Source organism: Lactuca serriola, chromosome 2 (assembly GCF_051521515.1).
Source record: "Lactuca serriola cultivar US96UC23 chromosome 2, Lser_US96UC23_V15, whole genome shotgun sequence".
NCBI lineage: Eukaryota > Viridiplantae > Streptophyta > Magnoliopsida > Asterales > Asteraceae > Lactuca > Lactuca serriola.
The window spans coordinates 54,939,213-54,955,533 of NC_136409.1; the positions used below are offsets into that span (position 1 = coordinate 54,939,213).

The following is a 16,321-nucleotide window of genomic DNA, read 5'->3' on the forward strand; positions in this document are numbered from 1 at the left end:
AATATTAAAAACAAAAAACTCTATCCAAAAAATACTATATTCCACGTTGTTAAGGAGTGGAAGACATTTGTGGGTTGTGTTTAATAAAAAAGAATAATGCAAAGGACTTCTTTTATTCTCAAAAATGGAAGTTGACATTAATATTCAAAATTTTATTCTCAAAATCGTGTTGACCTGGCAACGACTTCTTTTCACGTACACGCTAATTTCATATTATCCTAACTTAAATAGTAATGATAACATGTTTATATTATAAATTTGCCTTACAAACAAAACTTGTCATCTTCACAAGTACATACACATACATTATTCCCCATCTTCTCACAATTCTCATTACAGAAACACAAAGCTTTTTATGTTTTCATATTTTCTAAATCTTCCTTCAGTTTTAAATCAAATGGGTTTGATTTAAAGTCCTTCTAAAATCCAACCTCAAAACCATAGGCAATGGGGAGGATTTCACCAATCAAAATTGTACTACAATCATTTACAGATAGTGAATACATCATCATCATAGATAAAGTTATCGAGATATGGGGACAATTGAAGGTGATAGTTTTGGAACCATTGTTGAGAGTATTGATGTATGTTTCTCTTGCGATGTCTGTAATGTTGTTCATAGAGAAGGTTTACATGTCTTTGGTGGTTGGATTCAATAAATTGTTTAGAAGAAAGACAGAAAAACGTTACAAATGGGAAGAATTTAAAGATGATGTTGAATCGGAGAACTCGGTTTATCCTCTTGTTCTTATTCAAATTCCAATGTTTAATGAAAGAGAGGTATGTTTTCACCATGCTATGTTTTGGTTACGTTTTATTTTATTTATTTATTTATTTAATTATTATTTGGTTTTTTAGTGTTTTTGTTTTATTTTGTAAGGAGGTTTATCAGCTTTCCATTGGAGCTGTATGTGGGCTTTCATGGCCGTCTAATCGTATTGTAATTCAAGTTCTTGATGATTCGACAGATCCCCTCGTCAAGGTTGATAATTTTTTTTAATGCAAACTCATTTTTATAAAAGATGCAAAAATGATTTATCCTTTTTATTTTTTTTTTATTACTTTGTAGCATGAAGTGAGCAGAATACATTAAGAAAAAAAGAAGGTGTTTCTGTTTATAACCAAGTTGTTTTAATTAGCAATTAGAACGTCTATAATGCTAGCATTTTATCATTTGAAAACACTTTTAAACCAAGTATATATATATATATATATATATATATATATATATATATATATATATATATATATATATATATATATATATATATATATATATACTTGGTTTAAAAGTGTTTTCAATTTTTTAGTTATCTTATAAGTTTTGTTTATTTTGACATTTATATTTTTATAACAATTGAATTTACATTCTACTTATACCTTAATATCAAACTTTTATTCTTTTATTACTAGTTAATCTATTTAGAATATACAAAAAAATAGTTAAAAAAAATTATGTCATTAACAATATTATTTTCTAAACTTTCAAAACAATAAAAATAATAATGTCACATAACATTTTATGGTTTTATTTATTTATTTAAGCATTAATTAATTTGAAAATATGACTTATTGTTAAAAATATGACACAATATATAATTAGATTTTTTATAACTTTTACGATAAATTAGTTATTTTTTAGAATTTTTTTCTTTTTTAAAATTAACTTTTAGAATTTTTTGTTTTTAAAGTTAGTCATCGTAAATGTTTTTTAGAATAGGTTTGTATCTAAAAAATAATGGGACAAAAATAATAATTTTTTTGGTTTAATTAGGAGATACCCTTAGCAATAATATATTTGAGAGAACTACCAATTTATATATTTTTCTAATTTAATGACTATTTTATTTAGGGTAGAGTTATACATTATAAAAAAAAAAGTAAACTATAAATTTGGTACTTATGGTTTGTAAAAACACTAATGGATGAGATCCAAAATGTTTTTGACTAATATCATTAACCCAAAATATAATTTTTTATGTGTTTTTGTCCTAATGACCTTTATATCCTTTCTATTTGATTTATTATTATTAGTTTTTTTTTTTAATATTCTCGAAACATTTTAACTAGCATAATATGAATTCTACTTCTAGGTTTTGCTAGGACTCACATAACATAATCACACACAAATTTCTCTCCACCCAATAATATCATCTTCCTTTTACCTTTTATAACTTCTATGGTGAGCTTAGGAAAGATACAAAAATACTCCAAAAACAAAACCATTGAAGTTAAATTAAGAATAATAGTAGTTGATGATAAGCTCTATAAAGGATGTAGAACGGATTTCAATCTTAGAAGATAGGGACATGTAATGTAATTTTGAAAGTCTCGAACAAAAAAAAATCAAGATTCTTAAACTAGTCAATCAGGTATTGAGAATTCAAGTGCAAAAGCCGTCAAATTAAGAAATCAAAATCAAGAAAGGGAAAAAAATATACAGGTATAAAAGTTTCAGATATCTAAATCACCAAGCTTGCCAAAACACTGATTTCTAGATATTGTTTTGATTTCCATAGCTTATCATTCTATTATTTTTAGTTTCGATCGTCATTTTAAAATGTAAATATATGCGTAGAGTCCAAATTTGTCTCTCCAAAATAAACCTTATAGAAAAAATGGAGTCTCCAACCCTTATAGTTACTTATAATAACGTATTGAACCGATGTAATTAAGATGAGAGAGAGAGAGAGAGAGAGAGAGAGAGAGAGAGAGAGAGAGAGAGAGAGAGAGAGAGAGTTAAAATAAGGTTTTTTTTATTTAAACGTTAAATTTGTGATATATTTAAAATCATTTCATATTAATATGCAAAAAGTTTTTGAACAATATATGAATTATGAAACAATATATATAATTATAATTATGTGACTAAAATATGTAACATACTAACATATTACTTATACTTTGTTTAACCGGTAAAATTATTGTTTATAATTCATCTTAGTTACACAAACCAGTTAATAAATAAAACATTGTTGCAAATTTTAGTTAAAAAGTAAAATAATATTGCATAAATAAGCATTTAGTCGGTGTCATCTATGCCATAAGATAATCGAGTCCATGTCGTAATCTTACAAATTGTGTTCCTAAATTTAGACGTAGTTGTATATATATTTCATCCAAAATCCAAAAAAAATAATATACTACTATTGTAGATTTGTAGGAGGTAGAACATTAGTGCGTAGATAATCATTTAACATGTGTTTATCTAACACACAGTTGTTTATGACTTTATGTATGCATTATATCCAAAATAGGATACTAATTTTCTTTCTTTCATAATTTGATTATTTTTCGTGCGGATTCCAATGGGGAATTAGAGCTTGGTGGAAGTGGAATGTGAAAAGTGGGCAAGTAAAGGTAAAAACATACACTACCAATTAAGACACAATCGAAAAGGATACAAAGCTGGAGCACTTAAAGAAGGTCTAAAGCATTCTTACGCCAACGAGTGTGAGTATGTGGCTATTTTCGATGCTGATTTTCAACCTGAACCGGATTTTCTTTGGAAAACTATCCCGTTTCTTCATCATAACTCTCAACTCGGTCTTGTTCAAACTCGTTGGAAGTTCGGTAATTTCCTACTAAAAATTGCTCATTTTCTGTTTTATATATTTTCCATTTATTAAACGGTCAATATTGAGATTTTAACCTCCATTAGTGATTGATGTGCAACATTTTACTCAAAGGTCAAATACTGTTCCTTGATCTATGAACTTCTCACTTATATAGTAACATGAGCTTTAGATGATGCATATTATCATATGTTTCTAATATTGAGCGTTTAACTACAAAACTAGTAAATCTATTTTTTGGAATTACAATATTATACTAGACAAGATTGCAAAAATGGTCTCTGTGGTATGCATTTTTTTGGGGTTTTAATCCAAACTACGACTTTTTTGGACTCGTGGTTCTTTTAAGCTAGTTTCCTTGCACTTTTGGTCCCCGTCCAAACTAAAAAGACTATTATATCCAAAATGAATTTAATTTTTATTTTTCTTTCACTTTTTAAAACTTTTTTTATTATTAAATATAAAAATTGGGCCCACATGTCCTCTCTCTCTCTCTCTCTCTCTCTCTCTCTCTCTCTCTCCATTGCAACCTCCCCTTTTCGTCCCTCCCTCCTCTCGTAGTGTACTATTACCAGACGAAAAGAAAAGAAGGCAGTGTAGCTGCCGCCTACTGCTGTCGAAAATGACAACCACCGCTGCCATTACTCTCCGCCTCCTCTCGCCGTGACCCACCACCATCAACACCCTGACGTCGTTGCTTCCTTCCTCATATAACCTCTGCCGTCCCTTCCTTTGTCGTTTCTGCCAACGACAAGGTGAAAAAAATTGGAGAAAACAATCACCGGGAACGCGACTATCACTACCATTATCGAGCAGCCACAACCGTTCTCAGCCTCCCCCTCCTGCGTAGCACCTTCCCAAGCTACCTCCTAACACCCTCCTGCCTGTTGCTGCCATCCCTGATCTCCACAACTCTGGCAACAAGTCAAAGTGGGCAAGAAAAGAACTCGTCGTTAGTTCCTGACCTGTCACCACCACCAAGGACACTGTGAAGACTTCGACCAACCATCACTTTCTGCCACTGTGAGTATTCGACCACCACCGCCATCGTGTCCTTATATTTACTTGTGGTGTTCGTATATTGATCAGTCGACACAAGAGACCCCGATGGAGGTAGAAGAGAGAGAGAGAGAGAGGTGGGCCCCATTATTTTTATTAATAAAACTTTAAATTCAATAGCAAAAACCATAAAAAATGTATCAGAAGGGCATTTTAGTCTTTTCAGTTTTTTGGGGACCAAAAGTGCAAGGAAACTAGCTCAAAAGGACTATCAATCCAAAAAAGTCATGGTTTGAACTAAAACCTAAAAAAATGCATCCCACAATGACCATTTTTATAATTTTGTCATTATACTATTAACAACCTTGCAAGGTGCTAGGCAACAAGGAACTCCTTGAACTTTTTTTTCGAAATGTATTACTAATATAAATTTTACTTTTAATCTTATAAAAGATCAATATTGATTTCATTTTGTCAACTGCATAACATGAAATAGTCAACAATTAATTTATTGTAAATATTATTTTAAGACAAAATTGCAAAAATTTCCATGTAGCGTGTGATTTTATGTGGCGATGTTTCCCAATTCAAAACTGAAATAACCAATTTGTTCTTGTTATATTTCTTTTTTCGTTTTCTTTCTTTTTCTAAGTATTTTACTATTATTAAATATAAAATATCTCTCTCTCTCTCTCTCTCTCTATCTATCTCTCTCTCCACTTAACCCTAAATACTATGAGCGTGTTTGGCACGGAGCTTTTGGAAGTGTTTGGAAGCTTCTAGCGTTTAGCTTTTGACAAAACGCTCTACTTTAAACAAAAAGCTTCGTTTGACAGTACGAACGTTTAACTTTTAGTTTTAACAAAACGCTCCGATTCTAAAAGCTACTTCATGTAGCTTTTAACAAAACGCTCTGGAGCTTTTGAAATCAATTTCCATAATTACCCTTAAAAATATATTTATATATTTTTTTTATTTTTAATCAATTGTTCTTTTATGTAATTTTATAAATTTCAAAAGCTTCCAGCTACTTTTGCCAAATATTCATATAACAAATAAAAGCTATAGCTTTCCGCTACCAGCTACCAGTTACACGCTACCAGCTACCCGCTACTCGCTTCCAGCTAACAACTACTTTTGCCAAACACGCCCTATATCTCAAAAGATCGTTGCTCAACACCCACCACCTGCCACAATCGGACCACTAACGATCATACTCACCGGTTTTGCTCCACTGCCACTAGAAATCTCCTAATCCTTTCATATTTTTCAATTTTACTCAACCTCTACCTCCTTCACAGACTACTGGATCTCCACTATGCCACTAAATCATAGATAGATCTTTACATTGTCACCTGATTGCCATCGATCGTTACTCTACCTACTTCAAAGCCACCTTCCATTGTTGCACCCAAGGACAATATCTTGAACCTACCTTTAAGTTTTTATTTCAAGTTTTATGTTTCATGTTAGGGCTTAATTTTTTATTTTTACTTTTTTATAAGGATTGATTGAGTAGCAAAATCTGTGAGTATTTTAGGTTTCCGGTAGGTACATTGGTAGTGGATTTGTATATTTTCTAGAATTTTTAGAATTATATGGATTATTAGTGGTCAACAACTCAACGGTAGTGATAGTGGTGGTGGCTAGGGTCCTTAATTTTTCGGAGAGATGAAGAAAGAACAAGATAAAATTAGAAATGTTTGAGAGAGAGAGAGAGAGAGTCCTCTTTTTATATTTAATAATAATAAATTATTTAAAAATAAAAAATAAAAAATAAATAAGATTTTCTAACATGTGCCTAAGAACACACATAAAAACTACTAATTATGAGAAATATCATTGTAATTAAATGTAAAATACATTAATTATAAAAAATATTTTCTATACATAATAAATTTCATATTTGATTATTGTAATATTTCTTATAATTAATAATTGTTACTGTTTTTTTTATGTTTTTTATGTGTATCCTTATAACACATGTTAGAAAATCTCAAAATAAATATATTGAAATGTTATTATAGTTTTGAAATGACACCCAAACCCACAATAAAAGATGTTAAAATCACGGAAATTATAATTTTGAAACAAAAGTCGATTATATTGGTGCTCTTTGAAAACATTGTTTTGTTTTATTATTTAAAATAGAAATGTTAAAATAAACAAATAAATAAATCAATCAATCAAAAAATGAATAAATAAATAAATATATTACAATAAACATGTAAAGGCCAATAAATACTTTTATCCATTATTATAAACGTGACATTTGTTGACATGACAATATTGTATTTTTTAATATGTTTTTTTTTACGATATCAAGACAAAATTAACATGTCCTTATACAATATGCAAGTATTAATAAAAAATAATCCAAATTATACATTTGTAAAACAATGTTGTGCACCACATACGGTATAAGTGCATTCCGTGGTAAAATGCGTTATGTGGTGAACACCACGCCTATCCCAGAATGAAAAATGTGGTATGCTTGCCACATGTCACACTTTTGTCATACATTTTTTTTTATTTTTTTTATTATTATTAAATTATATATATATATATATATATATATATATATATATATATATATATATATATATATATATATATATATATATATATATATATATATATATATATATATATATATATATATATATATATATATATATAAACGTGATAAAGTATAATATGATATTCACCGGTTTTATGGAATGTGAGAAAAAAAATAATATAGCGGTGCAAAAATGTGATAAACGAAAGCTTTTGTTCAAACTTGTTTTATGAATATACTTATTTATCGATGTAATAATAGGGGGTTTTGTATTTTTTTGTCCCTGTTATAAAAGTTGTCTATATTAATGATTAAAAAATATATGAAACCTACCAAATAAGTAAAAGAGTTCATAGTAAAAGTTTGTTTTTTTTTTTCCGAAAAAGTTAATAGCAAGGGTTTGTTAATTAATAAGCTATTTGAAAAAAAAAACATATTTTTGAAAAAGTTAATGTAATAGTTTTTTTAGTTTCACTAGTTTTTTGAAGTGAAAAAGATGTTGAACAAAAAAAAAACTCTAAAGAAGCTACTACCTTATAAAGGCTCTAACTCAAACATATGACAATAAATAATATATTAGTTTAGAAATAACATTTCATGGCAAATCACACTTGATCACTCACTTGGTTGAATATCACTCGTCTTATCATTAGGTCAAAAAATCATTTTGTTAAGATTTACTTACCCAAGTTTTTTCGAATAACCAAGTTATAATTGATATAATATACGGTTGATAAATTAAAATAACATAGATAATAATAGATAATAATTGTAACAAAATAAGTTGAATAGAAGATTATTTATAATTAATTATTTCATTTAATTGATTTCTAAACATTTTGAACTTCAAAATCTCTATTAATAATGTTAATCCTAAAGGACTTAGAAAAAGATTTAAATTCAAATGTAAAATCATAGAAAAAGACATCTATCATTTATAAAGAGTAACATTAACAAATTAAAAATTATAAAAAAGAAAAACCAAAACCACAAGTTTAAGATTATTTTATTAGAAAATAAAGATTAAGATTATTTTATTAGAAGAGAGAGATTTTTGTGATGGAGACCAAGATAAAATTTGATGAGTTTTATACAAAAGCACAATCCTATGTGCTTAAGCAAAACCCTGAAGCTTGGATTTAGGTTTCTCTATTGTACATACAATTTATCCAAGACTTGCATACCCTAATCTAGCATACAACAAAACTTGAAATCTATATAAATAACCAAATAAGAATATTACCTCTTGATTATAGTAGGAAACTTGAATCTTCAAAGCTTACGAGAACCAGGTACCTCAGATGCGATGCCTCTAATGACTTACAAACACCAAGGCAAGAGGATGAAGTTTAGGAGAGAGGATTAGAGGCTAGAATTCGGCTCCAAGCTTCCAAGCATCAAGTGGCTGAATTCTGATGCCTTAGGGGCCCTTTTATACTTAAGCTGCTAGGGTTTCAATCAAAACCCTAATTGGATAGCTTAGGCCTTAAGCAGTCCATAGAACCTTCCACAATAAGGTCCCCCTTGGACGAATTCAAGATGGACTCCACCTCAATTTCGTCCATGCCCTAATTCATAAGGATTCTTAGCCCAAAATCAATTATCTTATAATTACAGTTCCAGTCCTCTTTATTTAATTAATCTCATTTAGTCACAATAATTAATTCTTAATTGATTATTTAACTAATATTAATAAAATCAAATATGATTTCTCTTTTAATATATTATTCTTATAATATATTAATAAACAACAATATCCCCTTTCTTTATAAATCATCATGTTCAGTTGCTTTGGTGAAGACAACCCAAAAGGACCATGCTCAACCGGGTCAAGTACGTACCAAATATAGTTATGGACTTAAACACTAATCCAACAAAATTATCCTTTGATTTCATATCCAATTGAAACACTAGTGTTTAAATAACATTTATGATATTATTACAAATAAAATATTTTATATTAAATGTAAAATTTTAAGTTTATGTTTGGCGCGTCACAGTTAACTTATAAACTAGTTTTTTTTTTTAATTTGTCATGTTTGACATGTCAAAAAGTAGCTTATAAGCTAACTTTTTAAAAAGCTATTTCTATTATCTTTTTAAGAGTTTTTAATTTTTTTTAAATATACCTCTTAATTAATTATAAAAATACATTCTTTTAAATATCTTTTCAAGTCATTTTATATATTTCAGCTTTTTTACTAAACGATATTTTTTATCAGCTAGTTTTTTTAGCTATCAACTAATGTTTTATTTAACAACTATTTTTCAACTAACAACTATTTTTTAACTAATATGTCAAATATAACCTAAATTTATGACTTTGAGAACTATCTTGATATTGTATTTTTTTCATTTAACCTTATGTTTTGAACATTTTCTTAATTATAATATTTATGTATTTAATCCTTTTTCTTATTACGTCACTTACTTAAAAAACTATATTTTAATAATGTCGCTATAATAAATTACATATTTAAAAAAAAATTAATAAAGTTATAATGCTATTCTTCACAATTAACCACAAATCAACATTAAACTACTTGCTATTTGATAATATGCCATGATAATACGATAGGATGAAAAAACGTAAGTCAATACAGTATAACCGAAATCATTATCATATTATGTAATTATACTATGCTATTCTCAATATTAATACAAAATTATATTTTGTTAGTTATAAATTTTTACCATATTGGTTATTTTATTTTTGTACTTTACCATAATTGTCGATCGCTTTTCATATTTAAATTAAGCATGTGATCATTATATGTTGCGGAGTAAAGAATGAGAATCTGTATAGGGGATTTATAACATTGAAGTTTAGATATATATTATGTTAGCTGTTTAGATAACTATTCATGGACTATTTGTTCAAATCATTAAAGGACACTTTGTGATAGCATTCAACTTCGAACTATGACCATTTAAATTTTATATTTTAAGCATCCCTTGAACTTGAAGAAAATGAAAAAGAATAGATGTATGTATTTGCTTCAGAACAAAGTATAATTATGTTGTATGTAAGGACCTAAATGAAGTGCAACAGATGCGAACCATTCACCAATCTTGTGGAGAATATTTTGCTCTTTTTTGGAACGACTTTTGCCGGTTGTCTTTTTCGATTATCATGATCAGTTCAAATCAGTTGTCAGTTACAATTACTTACCCTTAAATGATAAAAACATACCAGATAAAGTTTTTGTCGCATACACTAGCCATCGATTAATAAGTTTCTATTGCTAGTTACCCTCAAATAGCATATATTCTAGGCCTAGTGTATTTATTGTTACATGAAAATAGTATAAGAAAATAGAACTAATACTTTGTATTGTGAAATGATGTTGCAGTGAACTCAGATGAGTGCTTAATGACAAGAATGCAAGAGATGTCACTTAACTACCACTTCAAAGTGGAGCAAGAAGTTGGTTCTTCCACACATTCATTTTTTGGCTTCAATGGTAATAGAAATATATGGTGCTTAAAGATTGTAAAAACCACTGAATTGTAATCCTCTATGCTTTTGTAGGGACTGCTGGAGTTTGGCGAATGGCTGCACTTAATGAGGCAGGAGGATGGAAGGATCGTACCACAGTTGAAGATATGGATCTAGCCGTTAGAGCTAGTCTTAAAGGCTGGAAGTTCTTGTACCTTGGTTCAATACAGGTGAATAGTGATTTGAACATACTTATATGATATATATGACTTCAAACATTTATATTATAACCTTACTTTAGATCTTTATGTTTTGATATATAGGTTAAAAATGAATTGCCAAGTTCATTTAAAGCCTATCGCTACCAACAACATCGATGGTCTTGTGGTCCAGCAAACCTTTTTAGGAAAATGGTTTACGAAATCATAATAAATGAGGTGAGATCATTATATTAGTAGCATTTTCTTTTGGTTCAAAGACTTTAAGCATATATATGATCAATGGATTAATGTGTTGTGAATCTTTTACTTTGTTATGCAGAATGTTACATTACGGAAGAAGCTACATGTGATCTATAGTTTCTTTTTTGTAAGAAAGATCGTAGCTCATATTGTTACATTCGTGCTCTATTGTGTTGTAATTCCTGCAAGTGTGTGGTTACCAAAAGTAGAGGTTCCGACTTGGGGTACCATTTACATCCCAACCATCATCACCATTTTGAATGCTGTTGGAACTCCAAGGTTTTATTTCTCTAATTCATCGTCTCTTTGTAAGAAAATGTGTTTTTGTTTTAACTTATAAGGGTTTTTTTCCCACTCTGTAGATCTTTATATTTAGTGGTATTTTGGATTGTCTTTGAGAATGTCATGGCCCTCCATCGAACTAAGGCTACATTCATTGGAATTTTTGAGGCTGAAAGAGTGAACGAATGGGTCGTTACTGAAAAGCATGGAGATGATTCCAAAGCTAAAACAATAACTAGTCAACATGAAATACGTGGCTTCAAATTAAGCGAAAGGTATGTATTCTTAATGACATGAATAGATTTAAGAAAGACAAGTAAACTAAATAATAATCATTAGGTGTGAGACCCATGTATTACATAGGTTAATTTAAAAAAAAAATTAAAATTTTAACAATTTGAAAATTTTGAATTTATAAGAAAAAATGAGAAATTTTTTGAATTATTAAAATTAATGAGGCTTTAATGTAGTGAATACATTACATATATAAACCCTTTCTAATAAATACCTTACATATATATTACCTTATATATTAAATGTGAAACTTTAATTTAATAAAATAAAAAATACAATAAAATGACAAGTGGAAAATAGAAAAATTAAAAATTTTAGAAAATGCCATGTGTCTAAATGAATAAGAAAAGGACATGTGGCAAAAAAACTTTCATTTATTATAGTAGATGTGTACCAGAATCCAAAAGTGTATGGTTTTGTATTGATTTTAAAAAGGAACCCAAGTAGGGAAATATATTATTTCCTTTAAATTACATAAACCTTCAAAGATTAACTTAATTATCATAACATACATAACTATCTAACAATATATATTTGGACTTGTACAGGCTTCTTGTGGTAGAGTTATGTATGGGTATTATCCTCTTTGTATCTGGTTGTTATGATCTTGCATTTGGAAAGAATTACTACTATATTTACATGTATCTACAAGCTATCGCTTTCATCGTAACGGGTGTGGGTTATATTGGCACTTAGGTCCCTAAATCTTAGAATACTCATCTATATGAACCTTTAGTTGGCAATCATTTTATCTTCGTGCCTCTAGTCCTTTCATCATTAGCTACAAAATACATTTTTGTTTGAGAAAGTGAAACTTTATTTTAGTTCATTTGATTGTTACCATTGTATATATACAAAAATAAATCAAAATAGTTGTGTATGAAGAAGAAACGAACACAAGGACAAAGGTCTTTGAATAAGCTAGGTGTGGCTTCATGAATGGTTAAAAAGCAGAAGGATTAATGTATTTGTAATATTTCAATTTTGTAGGTTTTGTTCGACTATTATGATTCATATTAATTTCATATGTATTTTTTTAATTTGTTTTGAATAATTAATGAAATAATTATGTTAAAGAAATTGTTAAACCGAATGAAATTGATACGCTATCATGTATTGACAAAAAGAAAATTAAATTTTCCTAGAGACAAAGAAACGTAGGTCCCAACTATCTATGCATAACCTCTACTGCATTAGTGTATGACAATATAACTCGGTTCTCATGCATACAACTGAATTTTACAATGAAATGCAACCGAGAGTTTTTACTATTTTAATTTTTTTTTCTAAAATACTTTTATTAATTCTATAAATCCAGTAACAACATGCTTACGACCAATAATTCACAAGAAAGCTAAAAAAAACATTGTAAGTATGGATGAAATCTTTTGTAAATGTAGACATGCCATATAAACCAACCATAATAGATGTCGATAAAATAGTATCAAAGAAAGAACGTATGTCTGACATAGAAAAGTCATTAATTTTTTAAGCTTCTACTACATCGTAAAACTTGCATGAAAATTTAAAGAAAGACCATCCATGATCCTAATGTACATGGACCGTCTAAAACATCAAACATAACACTTTTAAAGTCTACCGCAACTAAAAAAACAAACATCACAAATAATGAGTTTTTCCATCATTACCAGCAAATAGAAATAACTAACATAGTTACACAAGGCAACATAATAAGTAATACTCACAAAAGAAATTTAAATCCAACAACCCTGGAATTCCTCTCATCACTTTAAAGTTTTTCAAGATAACCCCATCCGATTGTTTAGGGACCGTCTAAAACATCAATTAGGTATTGTTTGTTTTTAAATATGTAAAACGTCTACCATCTACGTACAACATTTAGAGACATTTATAGAAAAAGAGGTGGACCAAACATATACAATCTAAATAAAAAAGACAGATTGTTTTTTAAACATCGAAGACTATTAAAATAAACTAAAACTAAAATTTAAATAAACCATTTTTTTAAACTTAAAAGGCTTTTTAAACACTAAAATCTAAATAATTTTAGTTTTAATATAATTCATATAACCACGATAATTACTTTTTTTAAAACATTTTTGTTTTACATTAAAATTAAGTCTTGGGTTTAATTTATAATCTGTTGTTTTAGTGTCGATTTTTCTTGCTTCATCACTTTCTTTTGCATGAATATACGTAGGAATCTAATACTTGAAGGGGATGGAAGCATGTTTATTGAGGAACTTATAGAATTCTATTAGTGTTTGATCAATACTTACATATATCTTTCATACCAACACAAATCATTATTGAACGATTCGTTAGAAAGGATGTAAAATAGAACTCAAAAATACAAATATTTTGTTACATACACTTGACATTCCTCACATGGTATTTTGACACTTCCATATGGTTTTTTTAGACCACACCATAAATAACAATAAATTTTTTTAATTTTGATATATAGAAGGCTTAACGAATCTATGTTCAATAATTCAGCCGCCAAAAACTAGCAATGTACTCTTGAGACAACATCATAAGTAGCAATCAAGATTTGAATTTAATATCAGGAATTCATATAAATCAGAAGTTCAAAACTTCAGCTGCCAAAAAATAGCATTGAATTCTTGAGACAACACCATATATAGCAATCATGTTTTGAATTTTGAAATTGAAGGCTTAATGAATCTATTGGTGATTTTATCACCAAATATATTTTAGTGTAATGGACTTAACAAATGTTTCAAGAATAATGTTTTAGTTATAATACAAGTTAGGAGGTGTGTGAGTGCACACTTGTATTTACTAAACATTGTTAGTATCGAACCCTAATCTACTATGTCAAGTCGGGGGTCCCGTTTATCCGTTGAGTGTATAAATCCGAGAAACAACGACTCCTTTGAAACACAGAAAAACACTACTTTCTTCATCTTCTTCTCAAAATTGATTCTGATTTTGTACCTAAAATCAGATTTGTTACATTAGGAATTATCCCAGTTTGGATTTCGTGACCCCAAGGCATATAGGGTCGAAATATCAAACAAGGAAAGTGTTTTTACACGATTCCTGTTTGTTATCCAGATTTTCATATCCCTATTTCGAATTCTCCAACGGAAGCCAAGGGGATGCCCATGAATAAAATACACTTCAAAAACTAAACACAAATAATTAAGATTAATGGGTGATTTTGATTTGGAATTGTTGGTGGATGCAACAACATGGGCGATTTGACTTTCATTACACAAAAAATAATTTCATAATTTAAATGACCCAGATCATGCTTACACTTTAGCAAGTATAATCAAGAAATCATATTTAAAAATCACCTAAACGAGGTTCATATTTTCATCTCCAAAGTCCAATTTCATGATAGGCAAATGATCGAACAGTTGGTGGGCAATTAAAAGTTAAAGAAATTCATTGCAACAAATGTAAACATTTGATTTCAGATTTCTAATGCATGAATAACAAATCCTAGAAGTGGAAAACAACACTAAATAACTGATTTCAAATTTACTTCGGCAATGTAAATGTCTACAATTTTAGAAGAACTAAAGTTTCTTACTAACGGTGAGTAGATGACAGAAGAGAAGGAGATGGAGTGCTTGGCGTCAAGGATTTTCACTAGTAACGACATCAAGGGGCTCTCACCGACAAGTGTCCTTGGTGTCCGGAGATGTCCGATGAGATAACATCGACACATGGAAGAAAGGCGAGGGCTTTTGGCTCATTTGATACGATATTTTCTGCCTTGTCAGGTGGTCTATGATAGCTACATTTTATTACTTGTTTTCATAGTTTACTTTTAGTTAAAACCATCTCATTTTAGTTAATCTTCATGCATCTTTTCTCTTTTTGTTATTTTTCTCTTTTATCGGGTGCGTTCTAGTCTTTTGAGCTTAATTGCAGGATTTATCGAAGGCTATTCAACATGGACGAATGTGAGACCTTTGGAAGCTTGCGGTTTGCTTGTGGACGTAAAAGTGATGCGATTGGGCCTGTTGTCAACATAATCAAATGATCAAGTTGGGCTTAATTTTAGATGAAGAATGATGATGATGTGAAGAGAATTTTGAGCTATAGAAGATCAAGGAAGTAATGACTCATCTTGGGAGAGTTAAGAAGACACAATTGAGCTTTCAAGTACCTTTACATGTAGGTTGCACCAAGAAATAAATGAGAAAAATAGAAGGCCAATCAAAGGGTCAAATGGCCCACTCAGTAGAATCCATGCTGTCCGCGTGGATTTACAAATGGTCCGCATGGATAGCAATGTGAAGGATCCGAATTTTTACATTAAGCCTCTATTTTGGGAAAGTTGGTGGAATACTTTTGAGGGACTTTTAGATTCGATTTTTTCACACTTTTTACTAGAGTTTTTAAGCAAGAAAAAGGGAGAACATATAAAAGAACAAGCCCCTTTTGCTCTCTAGAGGTTTTGAAGATTTTAAAAATTGGAGTAATTTTCTTTCATCTTTGCAACTTGAACCATGTTTGTTACCTCTAAACCACTTTGAATTTCTTTCATATTGGCCATGCTTGGCTAGATTTATGTTTTATCGATTAGGGTTTAGCCCATGGATGATTGGTTGTTTTGAAGACTTATGCTATCTTGTGTTTGAAGTTTATGGAAATGTTTTTTTAGTCAAACATCTTCTTGTGTTTATTTATCATTGATCATGAGCTTTGATGAATGAATGGTTATTTTTGTTGACTAATTTCTTGGTTA

At 29.3% G+C, this 16,321-nt stretch overlaps 1 protein-coding gene across 2 annotated transcripts; it reads left to right on the forward strand.

Moving 5' to 3' along the window:
* Window positions 1-277: 277 nt before the first annotated feature.
* Window positions 278-12,611, forward strand: LOC145086256 (glucomannan 4-beta-mannosyltransferase 9-like). Of its 2 annotated transcripts, none has more exons than XM_079024007.1 (9): window positions 278-780; window positions 881-982; window positions 3,321-3,573; window positions 10,488-10,598; window positions 10,667-10,803; window positions 10,897-11,010; window positions 11,114-11,313; window positions 11,397-11,591; window positions 12,159-12,611. In XM_079024007.1, the coding sequence occupies exons 1-9, from the start codon at window positions 448-450 to the stop codon at window positions 12,304-12,306; spliced, it is 1,593 nt and encodes a 530-aa protein (XP_078880133.1). In that variant the 5' UTR covers window positions 278-447; the 3' UTR covers window positions 12,307-12,611. The 2 variants fall into 2 exon arrangements, with proteins under 2 accessions (XP_078880133.1, XP_078880134.1); XM_079024008.1 differs by having other exon boundaries at window positions 884-982.
* The last annotated feature ends 3,710 nt before the right edge of the window (window positions 12,612-16,321 follow it).